At 45.8% G+C, this 21,089-nt stretch overlaps 1 protein-coding gene across 6 annotated transcripts in view; it reads right to left on the minus strand.

Moving 5' to 3' along the window:
- The window catches only part of JADE1 (jade family PHD finger 1), a 274,830-nt gene that overhangs the window by 60,707 nt on the left and 193,034 nt on the right, over positions 1-21,089 (minus strand). The window contains exon 1 of one of the 6 annotated variants that reach the window (XM_075929967.1): positions 12,306-12,488. The exons of 1 other annotated variant lie outside the window; for it this stretch is intronic. Coding sequence is in view for 3 of the 5 variants with exons in the window: in XM_075929964.1 (XP_075786079.1) it covers positions 9,505-9,565 (61 nt within the window). In the remaining 2 variants the exon portion in view is untranslated. Of the gene's footprint in view, positions 1-9,504; positions 9,768-10,672; positions 10,997-12,305; positions 12,489-21,089 lie in introns of those variants that run through there. 4 more of the 6 variants (XM_075929968.1, XM_075929964.1, XM_075929966.1 and 1 more) reach the window with 4 other exon arrangements.

Below are 21,089 nucleotides of genomic sequence, written 5' to 3' on the forward strand. Positions count from 1 at the left end.
TGGAATAATTCTAAATTAAATTTTCTCTAAAGTTTTCAATAGCTGGTGAACATTGACATGTAAAAGCCTATAAGAATTGAAGTTAATAAGTGGAAACAACATGACAAATGTAGCAAACCATGTTCACCATGAGTTAAAGGGACAAGTACTCTAGCGTGTATATCAGATTCAATGAGTCTTCATTTGCCATGCATCAACTGTAGTGAAAATGAGAACTGGGTGGTGCGTTAGCAACAAAATGCCAATGTACACTCCGCAGGGGCAGATTCAGAAACAAGCTGCCTAAGGCTTTTGATTCTTGCTTGGTGCAAAAAATGTAAAGTTGGATTCTCATATAAATTAGAATTTCCTAAGTACCTTTCTGGAAAATAGCTCTATGCTGTAGGGGCCAATGGCAGCTTCAACACAAAGACAAATATGATTATCTCATTGTAGTAAAACTGCTGTGAGTACTTTTAACTTTTGTAAGGACAATTCCCATTGAAAAAAATGAGTGTTGACCAAAAGCTGCTGTGAATCCCAATAAAACCATACAAAAACCTTCTCAAACAAAAAACACTTGCATAAAATGGGTAAGGGATTTTTGTTTCTTTAATTAACTCCTAATTTATCATCATTGAAAGATCTTGTGTAATGAAAGCTCCAATGATCTTTTCCTTCTCCAAGGAACCTGGTATAATAATAATGGTAGGTGTATTGGAGGAGCTCATCTTTTGCAGCACTAGTACATGTAAACTTGGATACAAGACTGATTTATCTAACCCAAAGGGACTTACCATACCAGAAATTGAGTAAATATGGCTCACTGAGATGCACAGTGGTTTTATGTTGCATATATCTGGCCACTAAAAGTGAATATGTAACCAAGTAGCTCATTTCATGACTTTCCAATGCTATTTTATAGAGGGCAATTTATATTTAGAGGCAAAAGAATAATAATTTACACAATCTTCCCCCACATAATTTCAGAGGTGAAAGAATAATAATCAGTTACACAATCTCCCACAATTATATTATTAAACTCTTTCTAAATCAGTAGTTTTAGAATAAGCTAGAACTTTATGCATTTAATAGACAGATACACATATTAAGATCAAAATACATAAGTCAGGCACCAGCCACAAAGTTTGGATATATATCTGAATTAAGTGTAAACATTTCAGATCCAGGGCTTGATATAGGAATGTTAGATACCAATTAACTGAACAGCTGTGTAACCAAACAAAATATTATTGGTTACATGACTATTCAATAGTCCACAGGGGTGGCAGCCAGTGCACTCCCGGGCCCATTCCCAAGAACCCACCTACCACCCGGCACTGCTGCCTCTGTATCAGTGAAAGCAGCACAGGATGGCTGGGGGGAGCCAGTCCATGAGGGGAGCTGGTTTTAAAAACCAGCTCCCTGTGCAGAATGGCTCCCAACTGCCACCCTGATCTACTGCCTCTGATACAGCAGTCCCTGTTTGCAAGGCGTCCAAGCTCCCTGCAGACAGAGACTGCCCTGGCATCCCATGGAACAGCCTCTGTTCACAGCTAGCCTGGGCCAGCCACAGACAGAGGCAACTCTGTGGCAGTAGTCCATGGAGGGTCCAAGCTCCTTGTGTAGAGAGGCTGCACTGGCATCCCATGGAGCAACGTCTCTCTGCAGTGAGCCTGGGCCCACTGCCCCGCCCCCCCTCCCGCCTCTGAGTGGGGCAGCAACACAGCTGGAGGAGGGGAGGCGGCTTCATGAAGCCAGCACAGGAGGAAAGCCAGCTTAAAAGCCAGTTCCCCATGCACATGGGCTCCCACCTGTCCACCCCCTCCTCCCCCCTGCCTCTGACAGAGAGGCACCAGTGCAGGGGGGAAGCCGCTCACGTGAGCCAATATGTGCAGGGATCTGGCTTGAAAGCTGGCTGCCCGCATCTACCAGCTCCCGCCTGCCCCCCTCGCCCTTTGCACTGCTGGCTCTCTATCAGAGGCAGCAGCTCTGGGGTGGGGATGGGACAGACAGCTCCACAGATCCAGTACTCGTGGAGAGCTGGCTTCAAAGCTGGCTTTCCACTGCAGCAGCTCCCACTCCCTCCCCGCTGCAGGAAGAGGGGGAGTGGGTGTAGTCAATAAGATTAACCGATAAGCCTAGGCTTATCAGTTAATTATGTACTCGATTATAGGTTGACATTGTAAAGAAGGGTCATTTGAAAATTTAGATTCAAATCCCCCAAAAACATGTGAAAAACGTTTTTCCAAAGAAGCATGCATGAGCTCCAACCAAGCCTACTCAAAGATGAAATACACCTCTGACCCAATCTACACCTCCTCGCAAGCCACAAACTCTACCAGTAATTTAAAGAAATATTAACAATGCCAATATTGAATAGTCTATTTTCTTACAGTGGAAATATTTCCTATGATGCAAGTAAAGAGAGAACTGAGCAAACAGTGGGGGAAAAAAAATCTAAGATGCATACCTATCACCCTTAACTCCCCTGCTGGCCCATCTCTGACCTTTTCATATTGGTGCACAATTGGGATGTTAGATATTAGTTATTTTAGTAATTGGGTAGCTTCAACAATTTTTAGCGGTTACACAATTACTACATTGCTCCTCCACAGGGGCTGGGCCAGTAGCCAGTATGCTCCCGGTTCCAGTCTTTGGGAGCCCCATGCCACCCCACGCTGCTGCCTCTATATCAGAGGCAGCGGCACAGGATGGCAGGCAGAGCCGGTCCACAAGGGAAGTGGTTTAAAAACTGGCTCCCTGTGCAGACTGGCTCGCCTGCCGCCTTGCGCTGCTGCCTCTGATAGAGAGACAGCAGCGTGGCATGGCAACAACCCCGGTCTGCAGAGGGCCCGACATCCCACAGAGTAGCCTCTGTCTGTGGCAAGCCCATGCCCACCACGGACAGAGGCTGCTCCGGCATCCCACTGCACTAATACAGAGACAGAAGCGCGGGGCGGCAGCTGGTTCCGTAGGAGAGGGGCAGCATGTGGGAACCCTGGCTATGCTGGGAGCCAGCTTAAAAACCAGTTTCCCGTGCACCCTGGCTCCCACAGTGCTAGCTGCCACCCCACACTCTGGGCTCTGCAGTGTAAAGCTTATACAGCAGAGCCTGCAGCACAGCCAGCTCTACCAGGAAGCTGGGAGTCAGCTTCCAGCATGCACTGGCTGCCAGCCCCACTCCCAGGGAGCTGGCTCCACTGCAGTATAAGCTTTATATTGCAGAGTACAGATGTTAAGAGGCAGGTAATTGGCTAATTGTGTAGTCAATAGAATTGTTATCGACTACATGATTAGTTGATAAGGGAAGGTGCTCAGTCCCAGCAGCCCGTGTCTGTGGGGGGGTCTTAGCAGGGAACTGGGACACCTGTGGATGGGGCTGCTGTTGGAGCAGCCTCTGCCCGCGACAAGCCTGGACCTACCATGGGCAGAGACTGCTTTGCGGCAGCCTCCCCTGCTCCCACCCCCACCCCCACTGCCTAGGATAGAGGCAGCAGAGGGGAGAGGCAGGTGGCACTGCAGAGATGGTGCTGGGGGAACCGGCTTTTAAGCCACCTTCCCTCCAGCATTGGCTCCTGCTTCCTCCCCCATCGCCCCCTTTGCTGCCTCTGGTACAGATGCCATAAGCGGATACAGAGGCAGAAAGAGCTTGGGAGGAAATGCAAGTAATCGACTCGACTACCCAATAAGCCTAGGCTTATCTAGTAGTCAACTACTCGCCTACGTCCCCACTGCAGACCCCGCAATGTGTAATCATGTAACTGCTAAGGTTTTTAATGCTTATGTGGTTACCTAATTAATTGCTTTTTAACGTCCCTAATCACAACCCAAACCCTCTGAACATCTGTCCCTAGTCAAACTCCCTCCAAAACCCTGCACCCCTATCCTGCACCCATCCCCCCAAGTCAGAATCTTTTCCTGCACACATATCTCCCCCCCCCCCCCGATTCTACACTCACTTCTGCATGGTAATCCCCTCCCCCTGATAACGGCCCCATCCCTTCACCCCAAATCCCTCTCAGACCCCACTTCCCCTCCTACACCTCAATACTCGATGCTGAGTTCCCTTCTGCATCCAACCTCTATCTCAGACTCCGCACCTCCTCCATTAATATCATAGAAGAGTACGGCCCTTGACCACTGACCAAATTCATGGAGTGCACCCCCATCAAAAATTATTCCCCTCCCCCTCTAACAGAAAGTGAAGACTGGGAGACCCTGCCTCCAGTGCAACACAGTTTAACTGGAAGCAGTCATGGCCCTGCTGCTTGTACTCCTGGATCACAAGGAATATTGCTCTGAGTGCTGCTTGCAGTAGTCAGGGTATGTCTGGATAGGGTAGAAGTCATGACTCTCTGACTCCCCGCCACATGGAAACTGACTATCAACATCAGGACAGCGCTGTCAGCTGGATGGCAGACACTACACTTGCACGGAGTGCAGCAAGTGCTGCTGCTCTCTGTCTTTCCCCAGAGCCCAGGAAGCATTATTCTTTACAGAGACATGCCACCACCTGTCACATCACTCAGCTATTACAGGTGTTTTGTTCTTCTTCTTTTGCTACACTGGCTCTAAGAGCTATAATCAGGCTTTAATTCATCAAGTACGTACACCGTTTTGAAGATGTGAAGCACTGGGCAAGTGCTAAATACTATTCAGACCACTTTAAAATGCATATTATTTAATAATCCAGGAGGCTGCTTTTGAGTCACTAATGTCTATGACATAGTGACAATCCCTATCCATATTTGTAAAATACGATGCAAATAAATCACTAATTGGCATTCAAATCAATGCCCTACTTCAGAATCATTTCATACTTCCAAATCTTTGCTGGGATTCAGTAATAATATCCATCCCATTACATCTTTACGCAATTGGCGAGGTGCAGTAAGGACAACAGAATTTATGCTTGCCTCTGAGGAATCCACTACCAGATGCAAAATACGGAATCTGAACCTCCAGTGCGATACAGTATAGTAAATCCTCTGTTCTTATCAATATGGTGCGGTGCTTTGCTTTTCTTAGCACTGTTAGGCTATGTCTACACTACCAGGGTATTTCAAAATAATAGCTCCCAAAATAACTATTTTTAAATAAGCTTATTTCTCTTCACAAGCATGAGTTATTTCAAAATAACAAGGTGATTATTTTGAAATAGGCTTAGTTGTGTGAATGTTCGCCTTTTTTTCTAAATAAGGGGAGTTATTTCGAAATAACTCCCCAGTGTAGATATGCCCTTAGAGACTAATTTAGAAAAGGAAAGAAGGGACATAAAAATTAAACTAAAGAATAACATCAATGTATTTCTTGTTACACCTGTTCATTCACACAGTAATCAGTAGGACTGCAATTATAGAACTAAGGGCAAAATCTGACCCTATTTTTTTTTAAGTAGGCAATCTAGTTTCCTTAGAACAGAAGCCCAAACAATGTCATGTAAACAATTGCACATAATGTACACATAGTGTAAATAGAATTTTTCATGCTTCTATTGCCTGGTAACAAAATTCCATGTTTTGTTTTGTTGTTATTGAATCTAATCTGATGTTCTTTCTAAGTGACAGGGAGTTTGGGGAAGGAGGTATAGTTTAAAAATGGCAAATTGCTATTTTTATAATGGCTAACCAGAGATTTTCAAAATAATTATAAAAAATTAAATATGCATCCTCAGGTTAATGCTTTTATATATCATATTTCCCAACAGATAATTTTTTAATGATTTTATGGACCTCTGGGTAAACAGAGTTTATAATTCAAACTCTGACAGACCATTAACTATAACAGTGTTAATGTGTGTCACTATAATAAACTGCATTCAACAGCTGCAGACAGTAAGGAAAGAATGCAAAATTATGACAGATGTACACCCTGAAGACAGAGAGAAAAATTAGCTATTCTTGAAAGTTACCAACTGCAGTGATACTAACTACACTGAGACCTAATTATCAGCACGCAAGAGATCACTTCAAACACTTTTGTACAAATGGGAAGCAAAGAATAATCTCATCTTAATCAACTGGATGGTAGATGAAGACATTAGTCTCCAATTACTATATCCTTTAAACAGTCTTGCTAGTTCCCTTCCAACAGATACCATTCAGAAAACACTGTATTTCAGGTACTAGACATGTGAATAGATGCATATACCCCCAACAAAAATATGATCCAAATAAAATCAATTCTGATACTTTATATTCTGCTATCCCACTTTTTCATGTGTACAGAAAACATAACTGGAGCTAGAATTCTATCCAAAAAGGGATGTTGGGCTTTTCTGCAGTAAAAAGGCCACAGAGGCTCGATACGTGGAGAAGAAACCCTCACAAACTTGCATGGAAAATATACGGGCCCAATCTATTTGCCTTATGAATCTGGAGTATTTCCAACTGCCTTTCAGTAGAGCTATTCAAAATCAGGGTAAATTAAAGCAGAATTTGATTATAAGGTCAATCATCATTGCCCTACCACTTGTATAATCATTGGTACTGCAAAGTGAGTTCATTCTGGTTTTGGTAGCATTTTATATTGCCTTTGCACTAGTGTAAATGACTACTCAGTGTAAGGAGGAATGAGAAATTAGATCCTACCTATTAATTTCATCCATCCCTCATCCATTAGATGTATCTGACTACTTTAATCTAGAGTGAGCTGTCAACTTGCCCAATTCTAGCAGGTAGCAGCAGTGTAAAGAGGCAGCACTGACTATATGGAAAAAGCACTGGGCAGAGGATGCTTTTTTTAAATGTGATCTAGAAATGAAAGCAGAAAAGCTAGAAGGGAAATTTACAGCTATTATTTTATTGGAGACATATATATGAAACATAGCTTCAAATCAGCAGTGGTGGAGAATCTGCTTCTTCAGGGAGAATCCTGTCACTAAAATGCACACTCTTGCAATTTGGAGAGAATATTCCACTGAGTATGAAAAGCTCTAGAAACAGAATCGTACCAAACATATTTTAGTGTAATGTTTATTAAGGTCTTATGTTTGCAAGCATGCTTATTTACAAAAGAAGAACTACTTGCAAAAGAGTTAATCTAAAACACAGTAAAATCTCTTTATTTGGAAATGGATGTGCCAAATAGGCTGTTTTAGCTTTTATTTAAAATAAAAGTTAAAATTAAAAATGAACAGAAAACAACTGTTGGTAGTTTGCTGTACAATTACCATAGCTTCTAATGTAACAACTCCCCAAAAGGGCAGATATCTATGCTTAAAACTTTCACGTGGCTACATAAACTAATCATTTATGTCAAGGCATGGCCCATTATTATTTGATGAGTGACAAGTCTGAAAATCTAGCATAGATTCCGTTTGCTGGCATTACAATCATTTTTATTAGAAGAATTATTACTAAGAAAGGGCCTGCAGATGAAGAATTAATCATAGGTATATTTATTCCCATAAAAAGGCAACACTAGTTCAGACCAAAGGTCCATCTGGCCCAGCGTACTGTCTATTGACAATGGCCAATACCAGGTGCTTCAGAGAGAATGAACAAAACCTGACAATTATCAACTTATCTAGCCTGTCATCCATGTCCAGCTTCTGGCAGTTGGAGATTCAGGAATATGTAGAGCATGGGACTGAATCCCTGGCCATTTAGGCTAATAAGCACTGATGGGCCTGTCCTCCATGAACATATGTAATTCCTTTTTTAACCCTGTTACAGCTTTGGCCTTTATAACATAGCCTGGAAACAAGTTCCACAGGTTGACAGTGCATTGTGTGAAGAATTATTTCCTTGTGTTTGTTTTAAACTTGTGGCCTTGTTTCATCTGGTGACCCCTGGTTTTTGTGTTGCATGGAAAGAGTGAGCAACACTCGTTTCTTGCTTTCTCCACACCATTCATGTCACCCCTCAGTCATCTCTTTTCTAAGATGAACAGTCCCCAGTCCATATCAAGATCTCTTTCTATGGAAGCTATTTCAATATCTCAATCATTTTTGTTGTCCTTCTCTATACCTTCACCATTTCTAACAAATATCTTTTAGAAGGGGCAACCAGAACTCCACACCATATTCAAGATATTAGTGTACCACAGATTCAGTTGGTGTCATTACAATATTTTCTGTAACATTTTTCCCCCGTTACTGGCTGCTACTGCACACTGACTGAATGTTTTCATAAAGCTATTTACAATGACTTCAAGATCTCTTTCTTTCAGTAGTAACAGCTAATTTAAATGCCATCATTTTGTGTATCTCACTGAGATGATTTTTTCCAATGTGCTTTACTTTCCATTTACTAACAGTGAATTTCAGCTGCAATTTCACAGAGATAAGGTGGGTGAGGTAATATCTTTTATTGAACCAACTTCTGATGATGAGAGATACAAGCTTTCAAAATACACAAAGTTGCATATAAATCTGCCATCTTATCACTCAGGTTAGTAAAATCCTTTGGTAACTCTTTGCAGTCAGCTTTGAAATGTTTGCATCATCTGCAAATTTTGTCACCTCACTTCTCATCTCCTTTTTTCCAATACATTAACGAATATGATGACAGAACAGGTTCAAATACATATCTTTGGAAGGCCCCACTATTTATCTCTCTCTCTACTGCGCTAACAATTAATATTCCTACCCCTTTGTTTCCTATTTTTAACCACGTTCTGATCCATGAGATGTCCTTCCCTCTCATCCTATGGACTACTTAGTTTGTTAGTATTTGTAAAAACCCAGGTACTCTATATAACTGTATGGCCTTTGTCCACATGCTTGTACATAGCTAATAATTGGGGAAAGTTCTAATAGATGACAAATCATTCCTTATAATTTAGGAAAGCCCTGTTGATTCCTAATCAATATACCCAGTTCACCTGTGTGTCTGATCAACTTTACTCTGATTTCAACTGATTTGCCTGGTACATAAGTTAGCCTTCCTGCTCTCTAATTACCAGGATCATCACAAAAAAATTGTTTTAATCAACAATATATTGGCTAGCCTCCAATCATCTGGTAGAGACTGATTTAACAGGTTACATCTTACAAATAATAGTTCTGCAATTTCATACCCAGTTCCTTCAGGACTGTTGGGTGAATACCATCTCCTCCCATAACTTATTGCTTGTTTAATTTATCAATTTGTTCCAAACCACCTATCCCATACCAACACCTTAATTCTCAAAGTGCTCTTGAAAACTAAATAATTCTAAAAAAAAAATCACCTACTATTGTTAATTTGCATATTGATCAAAACAAGTAGTCACTGCTGCAATAATGAACTGGAAAGCTAGAACTGCTTTCCTTACTGAAAGGCTTCCTCATTTGGGAGGCTTATTTTAAGGCCATGCTTAAAGTCTGTTTTTCAGGTAAATAAGCATTTTTGTTACTTGTATTCTTTAAATCTCGGACTCTCTATTTTTCAGATCCTCCTGGTTCAAATATATGTTCCCACTCCTAGCTCCCCAGCATGCTGAGACAGCAGTGCTAAGAGGTAGTCATGTCTCTTAAACCCGCCCAGTTTTTCCGATCCACACAACACAGGGCTCATTTATCGCCAGCCTTAGCAATACCGGTGCCGAGGGCTCGCAGCGCCGCCGCTGAAGCTGCTCGTACTGAGAGGTCCGGAGGCATCAGACACGAACAAAGACTGAGGAGAGAGGTGGAGAAGCCGGGAAGGAACAAGTATCACACTTAACTCCTGCCCCCAGCTGCGCTGCTGTCGCCGGACTAACCCCTTTTTGCGATTATGGCACCTTTTGCACAGCAGGCAAAAATCCCATTTTACGTACACCTCCCCGTCTGTCTCCATTTGAAACTGACCAGATCTCCCCCGCCTACCCTCCTCCTGTGCTCCTCCCCTCCCACCAGATGCACCAATCCGCTCAGCCTCAGCTGCAAATCAAACTTGATGCCCTCAGCTCAGCTCCCAAATCCATATCATTTCTACGGCCAAGCAACCCTCCCCATCTCCACCCCCCGCTCTCCATGTTGCAATGTCTGGGGAGGGTGAGATGGGGGACGGTTTAGACTAGGATTGAATAGCAGCAGCACTAAGACTTGAGGTTGCTTTCTGTCGGTCTCTCCTCCCACTCCCAGACAGTTCTGGAAACTGTGTATCACCTCTTGTCATAGGAAACCATCCAGCAGGCGGTGCAAACAAACACACATCTCCTACCACCACCCTCGTCAAAATAATAAAATCCGCGCCATAAACTGCTAATGAATGCTGGCGCTAATGAACACTGGCAAGAAAAAAATCAAGACCCGAAGCCTGACAATCTGCAAAATCTGAGCATGTAACGAGCAGAGTCCAGGGATACGAGTGCAGCAGGGCGGCTTTGTCTAATTTCAGCAACTGGAATAATCGCCTGCGCTGCACTCTTGCCTTCTCCTCTGGGGACGCCAAGGATAGCCCGTTAGAGCGAAATGATGCGGTTATTTGAAAAGACCATAACCTAGTCCCATTTTCCTTGTAAAGACCTTGGTAAAGGAAGAGGGGGGGATATTAAGAGCCAAAGTCTCCCTTACACCTGTGCAATCCCTCAGACATTTTGCACCACCCCCTGGTTTCATTCGTATATCATCATAAGTGCATGTCAGCATCATTTAGGAGATTTAAGAACTTCATCCGTAAACCCTATTGCCACTCATTGTATTGATTATCCATCACCGTAGTACTTGGGAAATTAATGTGCCACCCCAATGATTTAATCCGACAGTGCCCATAATAGGACCTACGTTACTCAATTGCCAGCTCCTCACAGCGCAAGTGGGCACTGCTGTCTCGGTGCGATTGCACGGGGTAGTTGTGGGCAGAATTTAGCCCTCGGTCTCTTAAGGAACAAAACATGGCTCGCAGAAGTTCCTCTCGAGCACCCGCACGTGTTTGCTTGGGCCGTGGAACCCCGCACGGATCTCAACTCGCCGGCCCCCAGCGGGAGGGGGCTGGGGAGCATCGCTTTGGATGGGGAGGTTCCTAAGCCTCCCGGCCGGTTCTTGTTGCCTCCGTGCACCTGCTTCCTTCTGCCCCTTCCCGTCCCCCCTCCCACACCCAGCCCGGAGGCGCCCGATGAAGCAAACCCCGCCTCCCTCCCGCGGGGGGGGGGGGGGGGACAATCTCCGCAGCCAGTGAGACCGTTCCGAAGGGATTCGAATCTGGGGTCAACATTCCACATTCCGGCCCTGGCCCGCATTCATCGCTCTCGCCAGCGGCACAGAAGCTGCTGCCACCCAGCAGAGCCCGAGCAGCCAAACAACCGCCCCCTCCTCCCTCAGACACACACAACACACCCCTTCCCTCCGTACACTCACACTCTCCCAACACGTGCACTTCAGGGCTGTTACAACTTGCTCTCCAGCAGGAGCTACTGTACACTCGGACTCAGTTGAAAATAAACGGCTCTACTATAGCAGTGTACTAAAAGCCTCCCCCTCCACACATGTCCATTAGTGCCTAAAATCACAATCGCGTCTAGTTCAGGACTAACCGGCCAACACTCTCCTACCCCAATAGGAAACTTCTGCCTATTTTCTCCGGTGAACGGTTTTTATACTTTGCGAGCATTTTTTTTTTAACTACAGCAAGTGAAATCCAAACACAATTTGCATGAATGTAATTGCAAAGCTGCCTGCACATAACACACACCCTTACTGCCCTTGAATTGATGCAACGGATATTTTGGACATGTGGGCGACACGGTGACAGATTCTGACTACGACCACCCCTCCCCCTTTCTATAGCGTCTATATCTAAAAGGACCTGCGCTTTGCAATTGCCATCTGTCTACCAACTTGATCCAACGCTTTTTACTTTTAAACTAGGCTGACCCAGCATTGATTAATTCAGATACCCGCGTCCCCACTCTCTTTTTTAAAAAACTACAGCAAAGTCAAATACATATACAAATTTTAAAAACCCTCAGTGCAGTATTGTGTTGATTTAGCTGGTGCACCTTGAAAGCTGCAAGAGCCTTATTTGCCATTGCAAAGTCTGCAGCAAAATGAAAACCAGCTAGCAGAACACTCCTTACATCACATCGTTTCTCAAAGCTGCAAAATAATCATCTATTTCCTCCTCCCACCGCTCCCTCCCTCCCCAGCAATGCACAAGTTGCTTGTGGGATAGTGAAGCTGCAACTCAACTGCCTCCCCTCGCTCCATATCAAGAAGCAAATCTTTTGGCGCCATATTAATGACGTACTATATTATTTCCACTAGGCAGCGACCTTCGGCATTAAATTGCTCTCTAGCTGCTTCTGGAGAACTCCAAAGCAAAGCAACAAAAACCCATCAAATATGGCTGTGCTGGCTGTTCCCCCGGCTCACTCTGCGGCGGCGGCGTGGAGGAGAGTCAGAATCTGGACACAGTTACCTGCTCCTGCTGCCGCGATGGTTGCCAGTGAGGTTGGAGTTTCTCTGCGCGAAGGGGTCTGTGCTGCCTCATGAGTTCAGACAAGCACTGGAGAGTGGGAGCAGATTGTGGCTCCCTTCACACACACACACACACACACACACACACACACACACACACATACAGACTGACTGACGTTTTTACTTGTTATGGAGGAAGGACTCTGTGAATCAAACTCATTTCTGGGTCACTGCTGCCACAGGGGGGAGCTACTTTAATCCCCTGCCAAAACTAGAAGGAGAGAGAGCGAACAGAAAGGAAAAAAACAGGGTGGGGAAGAGAAGAGGATAGACTACAACACTTAGGAACTGTCTGATTTAACTCTTCACAGCCCTCACTGGAGAAGTCGTGCTCCGTTTACAAATGCAGGGAGGTGCCTTCATTTCTGAATGGATTTTACTGAAGTATCTCTTTCTTGTGAGGAAGAATATTTTGCTTTGAGACATTTCCAGTCTAACTCACCCCCTCGCTTGAAGTCTTACTCATTCAATATTGTCACTCACTGCTTGAGAGCAGCCCTGTATTCCACTCTTACTGCCAACCACGAATATTCAAGTTCCTTGTTTTTCAAATAGTGTGCATATGTATCTTCAGCTAGTGTGCATGCACACTATTAGAAGATTTGTTTCTAGGGAATTATTTGTGCATGTTTGCACTAGGTATTGTTACTGTCTCAAAATATTTCAGAAATATTAATTTATTAATGCCTTATGCCATCCCTCTAAGGTAGGTATGGCCAGAGCTCTATTTTTTAAAGACGGGAATCCGAGTCTCAGAGCAGTTAAATAACTTGCCCACATTCATACATGAATAATGGTCAAGCCCAAGATTTAGAATGGATTTCTGATATTCAGTCTCCCATCTAACTCTTCTGCTTCCCAAACTTTTCCAAAGGAGATTGGGGGAAACAGGGCCAAAATGTTCTGAAGTTCTTTTTAAATCAAATTTAGTTCTTTTTAAATACAAGTTCAGAATAAGTGTATTATAAATAAAAGTATTTACCAAAGATTTCATTATGAAAAGGGGCATTTAAATGCAGACTAATTTTTAGTTTAAAATGCTTTTTCGTCAATCCATTAATTCATTTTCCATGAGAAAACAGTGGAGACTCTTACACAGAACAGAGTTCTATGTATAAACAGGAAAGAATAACGATATAGAGAACAGGTATTGTAATTTCAAATACAGAAAAAAAAGCTGTGTGTAAAATACAGGCAGCCCCCGGGTTACATGGATCCGACTTACATCGGATCCCTACTTACAAACGGGGTGAGGCAACCCCACACTAGCTGCTTCCCCCCAGCAGACCAGGGAGACGCGAAGCTAGCACCCCCCCCCACCACCACCACCACCAGACCAGGGAGTCGCGGAGTGGCTTTTCTCAGCAGATACCTCAGCTTGAGAATAAAGGACTGAGGGAAGTGAGGTGTGGGAGAATAAAACTGAGCTCTGGAGAAATGTTTGGCTAGAGTTTCCCCTACAATATGTACGAGTTCCGACTTACATACAAATTCAACTTAAGAACAAACCTACAGTCCCTATCTTGTACGTAACCCGGGGACTGCCTGTAATTCCAAAGACAGGAAATACATAATTACAAATTAATGCAGTTCCCCAGGGCAATAAATACTTTTACCTGGTGTGCCAGAAAGTCATACCTTAATTCAACAGAGGAATTGCTCTGCTATTCATCAACAAAATAATTTATCCAAACACACCATAAACATCTACTCACTCAGCCACCTGCAGAACTGGAGTCATAGGCTACGTCTACACTGCATGCTTATTTCAAAATAAGCTATTTCAGCAAGGAAAAATCCTCTGAAAAAGTTTATTTTGAAATAGCATGTCCACACTACAGATGCCCATCAAAATAGTGCTGTTTCAAAATAGAACGTCTATACTGATTGGAATAGTGATAGAAATGTAGCCGTGTTAGTCTGGGGTAGTTGAAGCAAAATGCAGGACAATGTAGCACTTTAAAGACTAACAAGATGGTTTATTAGATGATGAGCTTTCGTGGGCCAGACCCACTTCCTCAGATCAAATAGTGGAACTACCCCAGACTAACACGGCTACATGTTCTGACTACTTTCTTCCACTATTTGATCTGAGGAAGTGGGTCTGGCCCACGAAAGCTCATCATCTAATAAACCATCTTGTTAGTCTTTAAAGTGCTACATTATACTGATTGGAGACTTTAAAAAACCCCGGGGCATCAGGACAGTAGTCGCTTCCTGGAACTGCTGCCTGAGGCTAGCTGAGGCTTGTGCTTAAAGGGACCTCCATGTACAGTCATGTCTCAGGCTCTTCACCTTTGCCTACCTCATTGACAGAGAGCAAACCCTTCTCACTGCATTCTCTTGTTGCCCTTGCAGATGCCACATCACTCCTGACATGGAGCCAGACCTTCTGGAAAGCAGTCGCCAGCTCTTGGACCTGCTTCCGCACCTCCTGGTGCAGTTACTGCAGGCTCCCCTCATGGCTCTTCAGGAAGAGGACCCACCGCTCCCTGCGAGGTACCTCCTCACTTTTCTCCATGTGCTACTCATTCACCACTGCCCTTCCCAGCCTCTCCTGCCCTGCTTCTGGCTATAGGACACCAATTCTGACTAATGGGACCGCAACATCATGGAGCGTGGAATGACCAGCAGTGGCTCCAGAACTTCTGCATGCAGGAGGACACCTTCCTGGAGCTGTGTGAGTGGCTCTCCCCTGCCCTCTGGCAATGGGACACCCACATGAGACCTGCCATTCCCCTCAGAAGCAGGTCACCATCGCTATTTGGAAGCTTACCACGCCGGACAGCTACTGCTCCACGGGGAACCAGTTCTGCTTGGGACTATCAACTGTTGGGGCTGTGGTCATGTAGGTATTGCTCTCTTGCTATTGTCCCGGGAGGGTTGTGAACTGCTGGAATGGGGTTCCCTAAGGAATGGGGGGGGTGGAAGCTCCCTCCCTGGAAGGCATTTCAGTCTCGCCTTTACAAAGCCCTGACGGGGGATGGGGCAAGCTAGGGTTGGTCCTGGTGTGTGGGGATGGGAGTTGGTCTTGTGCAACTCCCAAGAGCCCTAGCAACCCTGTGATTCCCTGTCTCCTTCCTGGGTGGCGTGGATCCCATCATCCCCAGCTTTGCTGCCATGGGCTTCCCCAACTGTGGGGGGGAGCATTGATGGCACCCACATCCCCATCCAGGCCCCTGACCACTGGGCATCAGATTACATCAACTACATTACTTTTCAAATTCCTGCAAGCCATCATGGACCACCCAGGCCGCTTCACAGACATCAATGTTTGGTGGTTGGGGAAGGCGCACAACGCCTTTGTCTTCTGTAACTCCAGCCTCTTCCAGAAGATGCATGCCGGCACTTCTTTTCCCAACCACATCATCAGAGTTGGGGACGTGGACATGCCAATGTGCACTGTGGGCAGCGCAGCCTACCCTCTGCTCCCCTGGCTCATGAAGCCCTACATTGGGCACCTTGACCAAAGCAAGGAACGTTTCAATGGCAGGCTCATCAGGGCCCACATTGTTGTGGAGGGCACATTCAACCGTCTCAAAGGGAGGTTCCGCTCACCCTCCTGGACCTCAGCAAGTGGAACATCCCCCAAGTAGTGTCAGCCTGCTGTATCCTGCTCAACCTGTACAAGAACAAAGGTGAGATGTTCCTGCCAGGGTGGAGGGCAGAGTCTGAGCGGTTTACCAGGGCCTTTGAGCAGCTCATCCAGAAGGCTCATCAGGGGGCTGCACCATCTGGGAGGCCCTGGGGAAGAGTTTCAGACAAGGATACCTGTGAGACTCTCCCCTGGGTCTCCCCACAAGCGGCCTCTGCAGTGCCCCTCTGTGCCTTTCCTCCCACACCCCTCCCTTCCCACCATCTTTCCCCTCTCCTCCCGACACAATAAACCAGACTTTTTGTTTTGGAACAAGAAACCCTGGTTTTTATTTGGGGCAAATATAAACAGGGAGGGACTGAGAAAAGAACCTGGGAGGGGGAAGAGAGGCTCAGGAATGGGGCTGGGACTAGCTCTTGCCTCAGGTTGTCCCACCACCTTGTGCGCGGGGCCCTCAGCACCTGGGGGGGCGTGGGCGGGAGCAGGAGTGGGTGTGGAAGGGTGGCTGCTGGACCATTCAATCACAGCGACCATGTGGTTGGCAGTGACGCTGTATGTTGCTCACATGCTCTGGGTCTCCTGGGACAGCTCCTGCCAGGTGGTGCGACGCAGCTCCCAATTGGCATGGCGCTCCTCCAGGTCCACGTCCAACCTCTGCTCCTATCAGTCCAGGGACCACTGGAGGTGAACGGAGGCAGGCTATGTGCTCCTGCTGGAGGTCCTCGCGGAGTTGGCAGCACCTGTGGGTCTCACGGGGCTGGGAGGCTGGCGTAGGAGACTTGGCTTGCGCCCCACTCACAGCTGGTCCAGCTGTAAAAAACAAAGAGAAGGGCAGTCATCCCGGGAAACAGGGCGCATGAAGCTTTGCCCTCATCTCTGAGCTGACACCGAAAGGTCTCGGTTCAGATGAAGGCCATGTGCTTTGAGCAAAGCCATCTGAGGCCTGGACAGTGGGCCCTTTCCTGCAGGGGCACAGATGTCCCGGGGGAGCCTCGCTACCCCTTTGCCATGGGGACAAGCAGGCATGGGAAGGTGCCGGCCAGGCCAGGAGCCTACAGGTGGGAAGGGGGCAATGGGGCAGCTCAGCTTCCCTCTGAGCCACACACACATGAGGTCCGGCAGTGGCGGTGTCCCACAGGGAGAAGACTTGTATCCCTGCCCTCTAGAGGAGATGGGTGGAGGGTGTTGGGAGAGGTGTGTGTGAGCGGCAGACTCTGCTTGCCGGGGAAGGTGCTGCTGGGGTCCCCCCCATTTCCTTCCCCTCCCAGCAAGCTCCACTGGCAGGGGAAAGGTGTTCTCTGCCTTGCCACACTGACCCAGGAGCTGATGCTGCCCCACGAGTGCAGGCATGCCCATGAGCAGCAGTGTTGTGTGTGTGTCCATGACCCCATCCTCCGCAGTTGTGACTTTTGGTCGAAAGGTGTCCCACCAGGGGATCAGGAGTAAGGCAGGCCTGTGCAGGAACCCTGTGAGCAAAAGCGCAAGGTTCTTGTGTGGCAGCCTCACTGTGGCTGTGTACTTCAAACTGCTGCTCCGTGTGCACCCATGCTGTGCAATCCCCAGGCCGAAAAGGATAAGTGAGGGGTGTGAAGCCCCTCACCGCCTGCCGCCTCCCCCGTATGTGTCTAGGGAAAGTAATGGAACTCACCTGATGGACCTTCCCCAGCCTTGTCCAGCCCATGGGACATCCTGGGAGGGAGGGAGCGGCTCCAGGGACAGGCTGAACTCCTGGCTGGCGGGCATGGTGTCGGTGTTGGCCTTTTCATCTTCCTCCTCCTGCACCTCCCCCTCTTCCTCCCCCACAGCCATGCCCTCTGGGAGGCTGATGACAGGCATCTCCAGCCCAGAGTCCACAACAAGGAATACAGTGGAGCTGGTTGAAATACTAGCAGGTGTGGGGTGCCGCCCCTGAGCGGGTGCTGTGCTCTCTGGCCTTGGTGTAGGCCTACCTCAGCCCCTTCACCTTCATCTGCACCTACTCCTGGGTGTAACTCTGGCTATTCTCATCCTGGCTGTTGGCCATCCAGCCAGAGATCTTAGCATTCCTGTGCTTGATGCAGAGATCCTGGAGGTTTGCCTCTCCTCCCTAGATCTCAACGAGATCCAGGATCTTCGCACCAGACTAGGAGGGTGTCCTCCTCTTTTTGCCCCCAGGCTGGGGCTTCAGAGCTAGCTGCTGACTCCCTTGCAGCTGTGGAGGGCTCGGTGGGAGCAGGGGGGTCGCTCATGGCAGTGGGGAAGTCAGTGAAGGCTGCTGGTGCATAGCACAGGGCTTGCAGGGATTTCCTTGTGCCACAAGGCCTTTTCCACGAGGCTGCACATTTAAAGGCTTCAGGGGAAGGGGAACTATCAAGTTCTGATGAGTGTGGACAGAATGCTACCAGGGCACTCGTGAGAATCCCTGGAGGCCACTTATTCCGAAATAACCACAACTGCCCCATCTACACACACCCTATTTTGAAATAGCCATTTTGAAATAGGCATTATTCCTTGTGGAATGAGGGTTACATAATTCAGAATAAGATGCCTGTTATTTTGAAACTATTTTGAAATAATGGGCTTGATGTATAGACACTCACTTTGTTATTTTGAAATAAAGTGAGTTATTTCAAAATAATATTGCTGTGTAGACATGCCCATATCCTTATACTTTCTGAAACATACAAAACTGGTCTGAAAAAATAGCTTCCTTTTTGTTAATATGTTTTCACCGTGAAAACAAATTAAAAAAATAAAATTTTTGCATATTTATTCCCCGCCCCCCATCTCCAGAAAAACAGCAGTCTTTGGGTTTGAGACCCTACAATGGGGCTTTCCCCACCCCCAGCTCTTTCTCTAATGAGTGGTTTAGCTTCATTCACATACCAGTGTATATCAGTTATCTAACTTTATCATCGCAGGCCTACCTGAAGGCTCAGTTCTCCGAACAGGAGAACAACATAATAACTGCACCAGTATCTCAATGATATAATTTAGGCTACTTGCATGCATAAAGTTACTCTTGAGTGTTTTCAAGATCAGTGCCTATTCTCACTGGCACACTCACACCAGAGTAACTGCCTGTAGAAATGTAAAACTTTCCTGGCTGATAAACTCTTTCCCATTACCATGAAGACATTCACATCAACCACTCTTTGTCGTCCAAAACACTCTAGGGACTTTTTTACTGCCAATCTATATTACTGTACTTGAAAGATGCTCAGGTACTATGGTGGTAGTATAAAACGCTATGCTTGATCAGTCAATAGACACACCATAGCAACATTATTTCAGATTCACTCACTCCTATCATAACTTTCAGCCACCAGGTTCCATCTTCCTCACGCCCCTTTCAAAAAATCAGTGGAGAATGTGACCTCATGATCACTCTGAGCAAGTATTCTGCTGCCTGTTGAGGAAGAATAGAACTATCTTGCATCATTCTCCTGGGGTTTCTCATTGTTTTTTCCCCTCTTTCATAGTTAATTGCCTTTTTATGTAAAACAAAAATATAATAATGAATATCTAAATTCTAACTTGCATATTAGGAATCATTAGCACTTCCCTTGGTGCTCTACAAGGTCATATGTCCAAGAACAAAGAGTGTTGGCAGTACAGGCAGTCCCCGGGTTACGTACAAGATAGGGACTGTAGGTTTGTTCTTAAGTTGAATTTGTATGTAAGTCGGAACTGGTACATATTGTAGGGGAAACTCTAGCCAAACATTTCTCCAGAACTCAGTTTTATTCTCCCACACCTCACTTCCCTCAGTCCTTTATTCTCAAGCTGAGGTGTCTGCTGAGAAAAGCCGCTCCATGTCTCCCTGGTCTGCTGAAGGGGGCGCTAGCTTCACGTCTCCCTGGTCTGCTGGGGGGAAGCAGCTAGTGCGGGGTTGCCTCACCCCATTTGTAAGTAGGGATTCGATGCAAGTCGGATCCATGTAACCCAGGGACTGTCTGTATTTATAGGATCATGTATTGTATCCTGGAAAGCTGTGAGTGTAGAAAACCAACTGAATACAAGCTCCCAGTATGATGCAGTGGCAAAAAAAAGATAAAGATACAATAAATAGGTATATCATCTCCTTGTGTATATAAATAAGGGAATAATAAGTAGAAGTGTGAATTGCCAATATATGGCATTGGTGAGACAGTACTAATGTCAACACTAAGCAGTATGTTAAAAGACTTCTAAGAAGTTGAATGACTTGTGTGGAAAACACATTACAATGATGGATTTAGGAATTGTCAACTCACAAGTTGTATCACTTTAACTGTACTGGTGAAAAGATATTTTATATCCAGTACAGCTATTCTCCTGCAGGAAGGGAAATAAGCTACACCAGTGTAAGCCACAACTATTTTTGGTAATATTTATATAAAAAGTTCAGATCCTATCCCGAATAATTATGTTAACACAAGATCAACTTAGCTTATCAAAGAGAGAAATGTCAAAATAAGAGAGCCATCTATTATCTTTTACACCTCTATTGACCAGCTCTCCAGGCTGTTAATGAAATCCTACCTCTACTGATGACAGTACAGGTTCAACTTATCTCGTCCAGCACTCTCTGGTCCGGTAACATCCATGGTCCAACATGATTTTAGTTGGCCACACTCACGAAAAGTGAACATCCAGCTAAGTTTCTCGCAGAACTGTAAAGTTTGTTTACACCCATCAGTCCTAGCTTTCAGTGTTCTCTGCTGTTATTTAGCTCTAATTTACCCCTAAATGTTTTTTAAGAGCCCAGTGAGCAGTTGAATTGTTGGTAATGCTGCAAGACAATATTCCTCTCCTGTGGACCGACAAATTCTCTAGTTTGGCACTGGTCAGGTCCTAAGGGTGCTGGACTATAGAGGATCAACCTGGACAAGTTTTGTCATTGACTTTAACAGGGCCAGGATTTCACTTTCTCTTTTATAGGACATGTCCCCAGTCAGAAGACTACCTAATATCTTATCTTTATAAAATTTCTCAGGCACAGTCATACTCAAGGCCTAGCTCTTCCTTCTGTATAATAATCATTATCCTTACTATCAGGGCTCGACAAATCATGTAATCTACTCGCCCCTGGTGAGTAGATTACAAGCCGGCACAGCCAGCGCCGTGCGATCTGCCCATGTGCAGCTCACAGAACCGCGCGGCTGGTTA

Source organism: Pelodiscus sinensis, chromosome 5 (assembly GCF_049634645.1).
Source record: "Pelodiscus sinensis isolate JC-2024 chromosome 5, ASM4963464v1, whole genome shotgun sequence".
NCBI classification, from domain to species: domain Eukaryota; kingdom Metazoa; phylum Chordata; order Testudines; family Trionychidae; genus Pelodiscus; species Pelodiscus sinensis.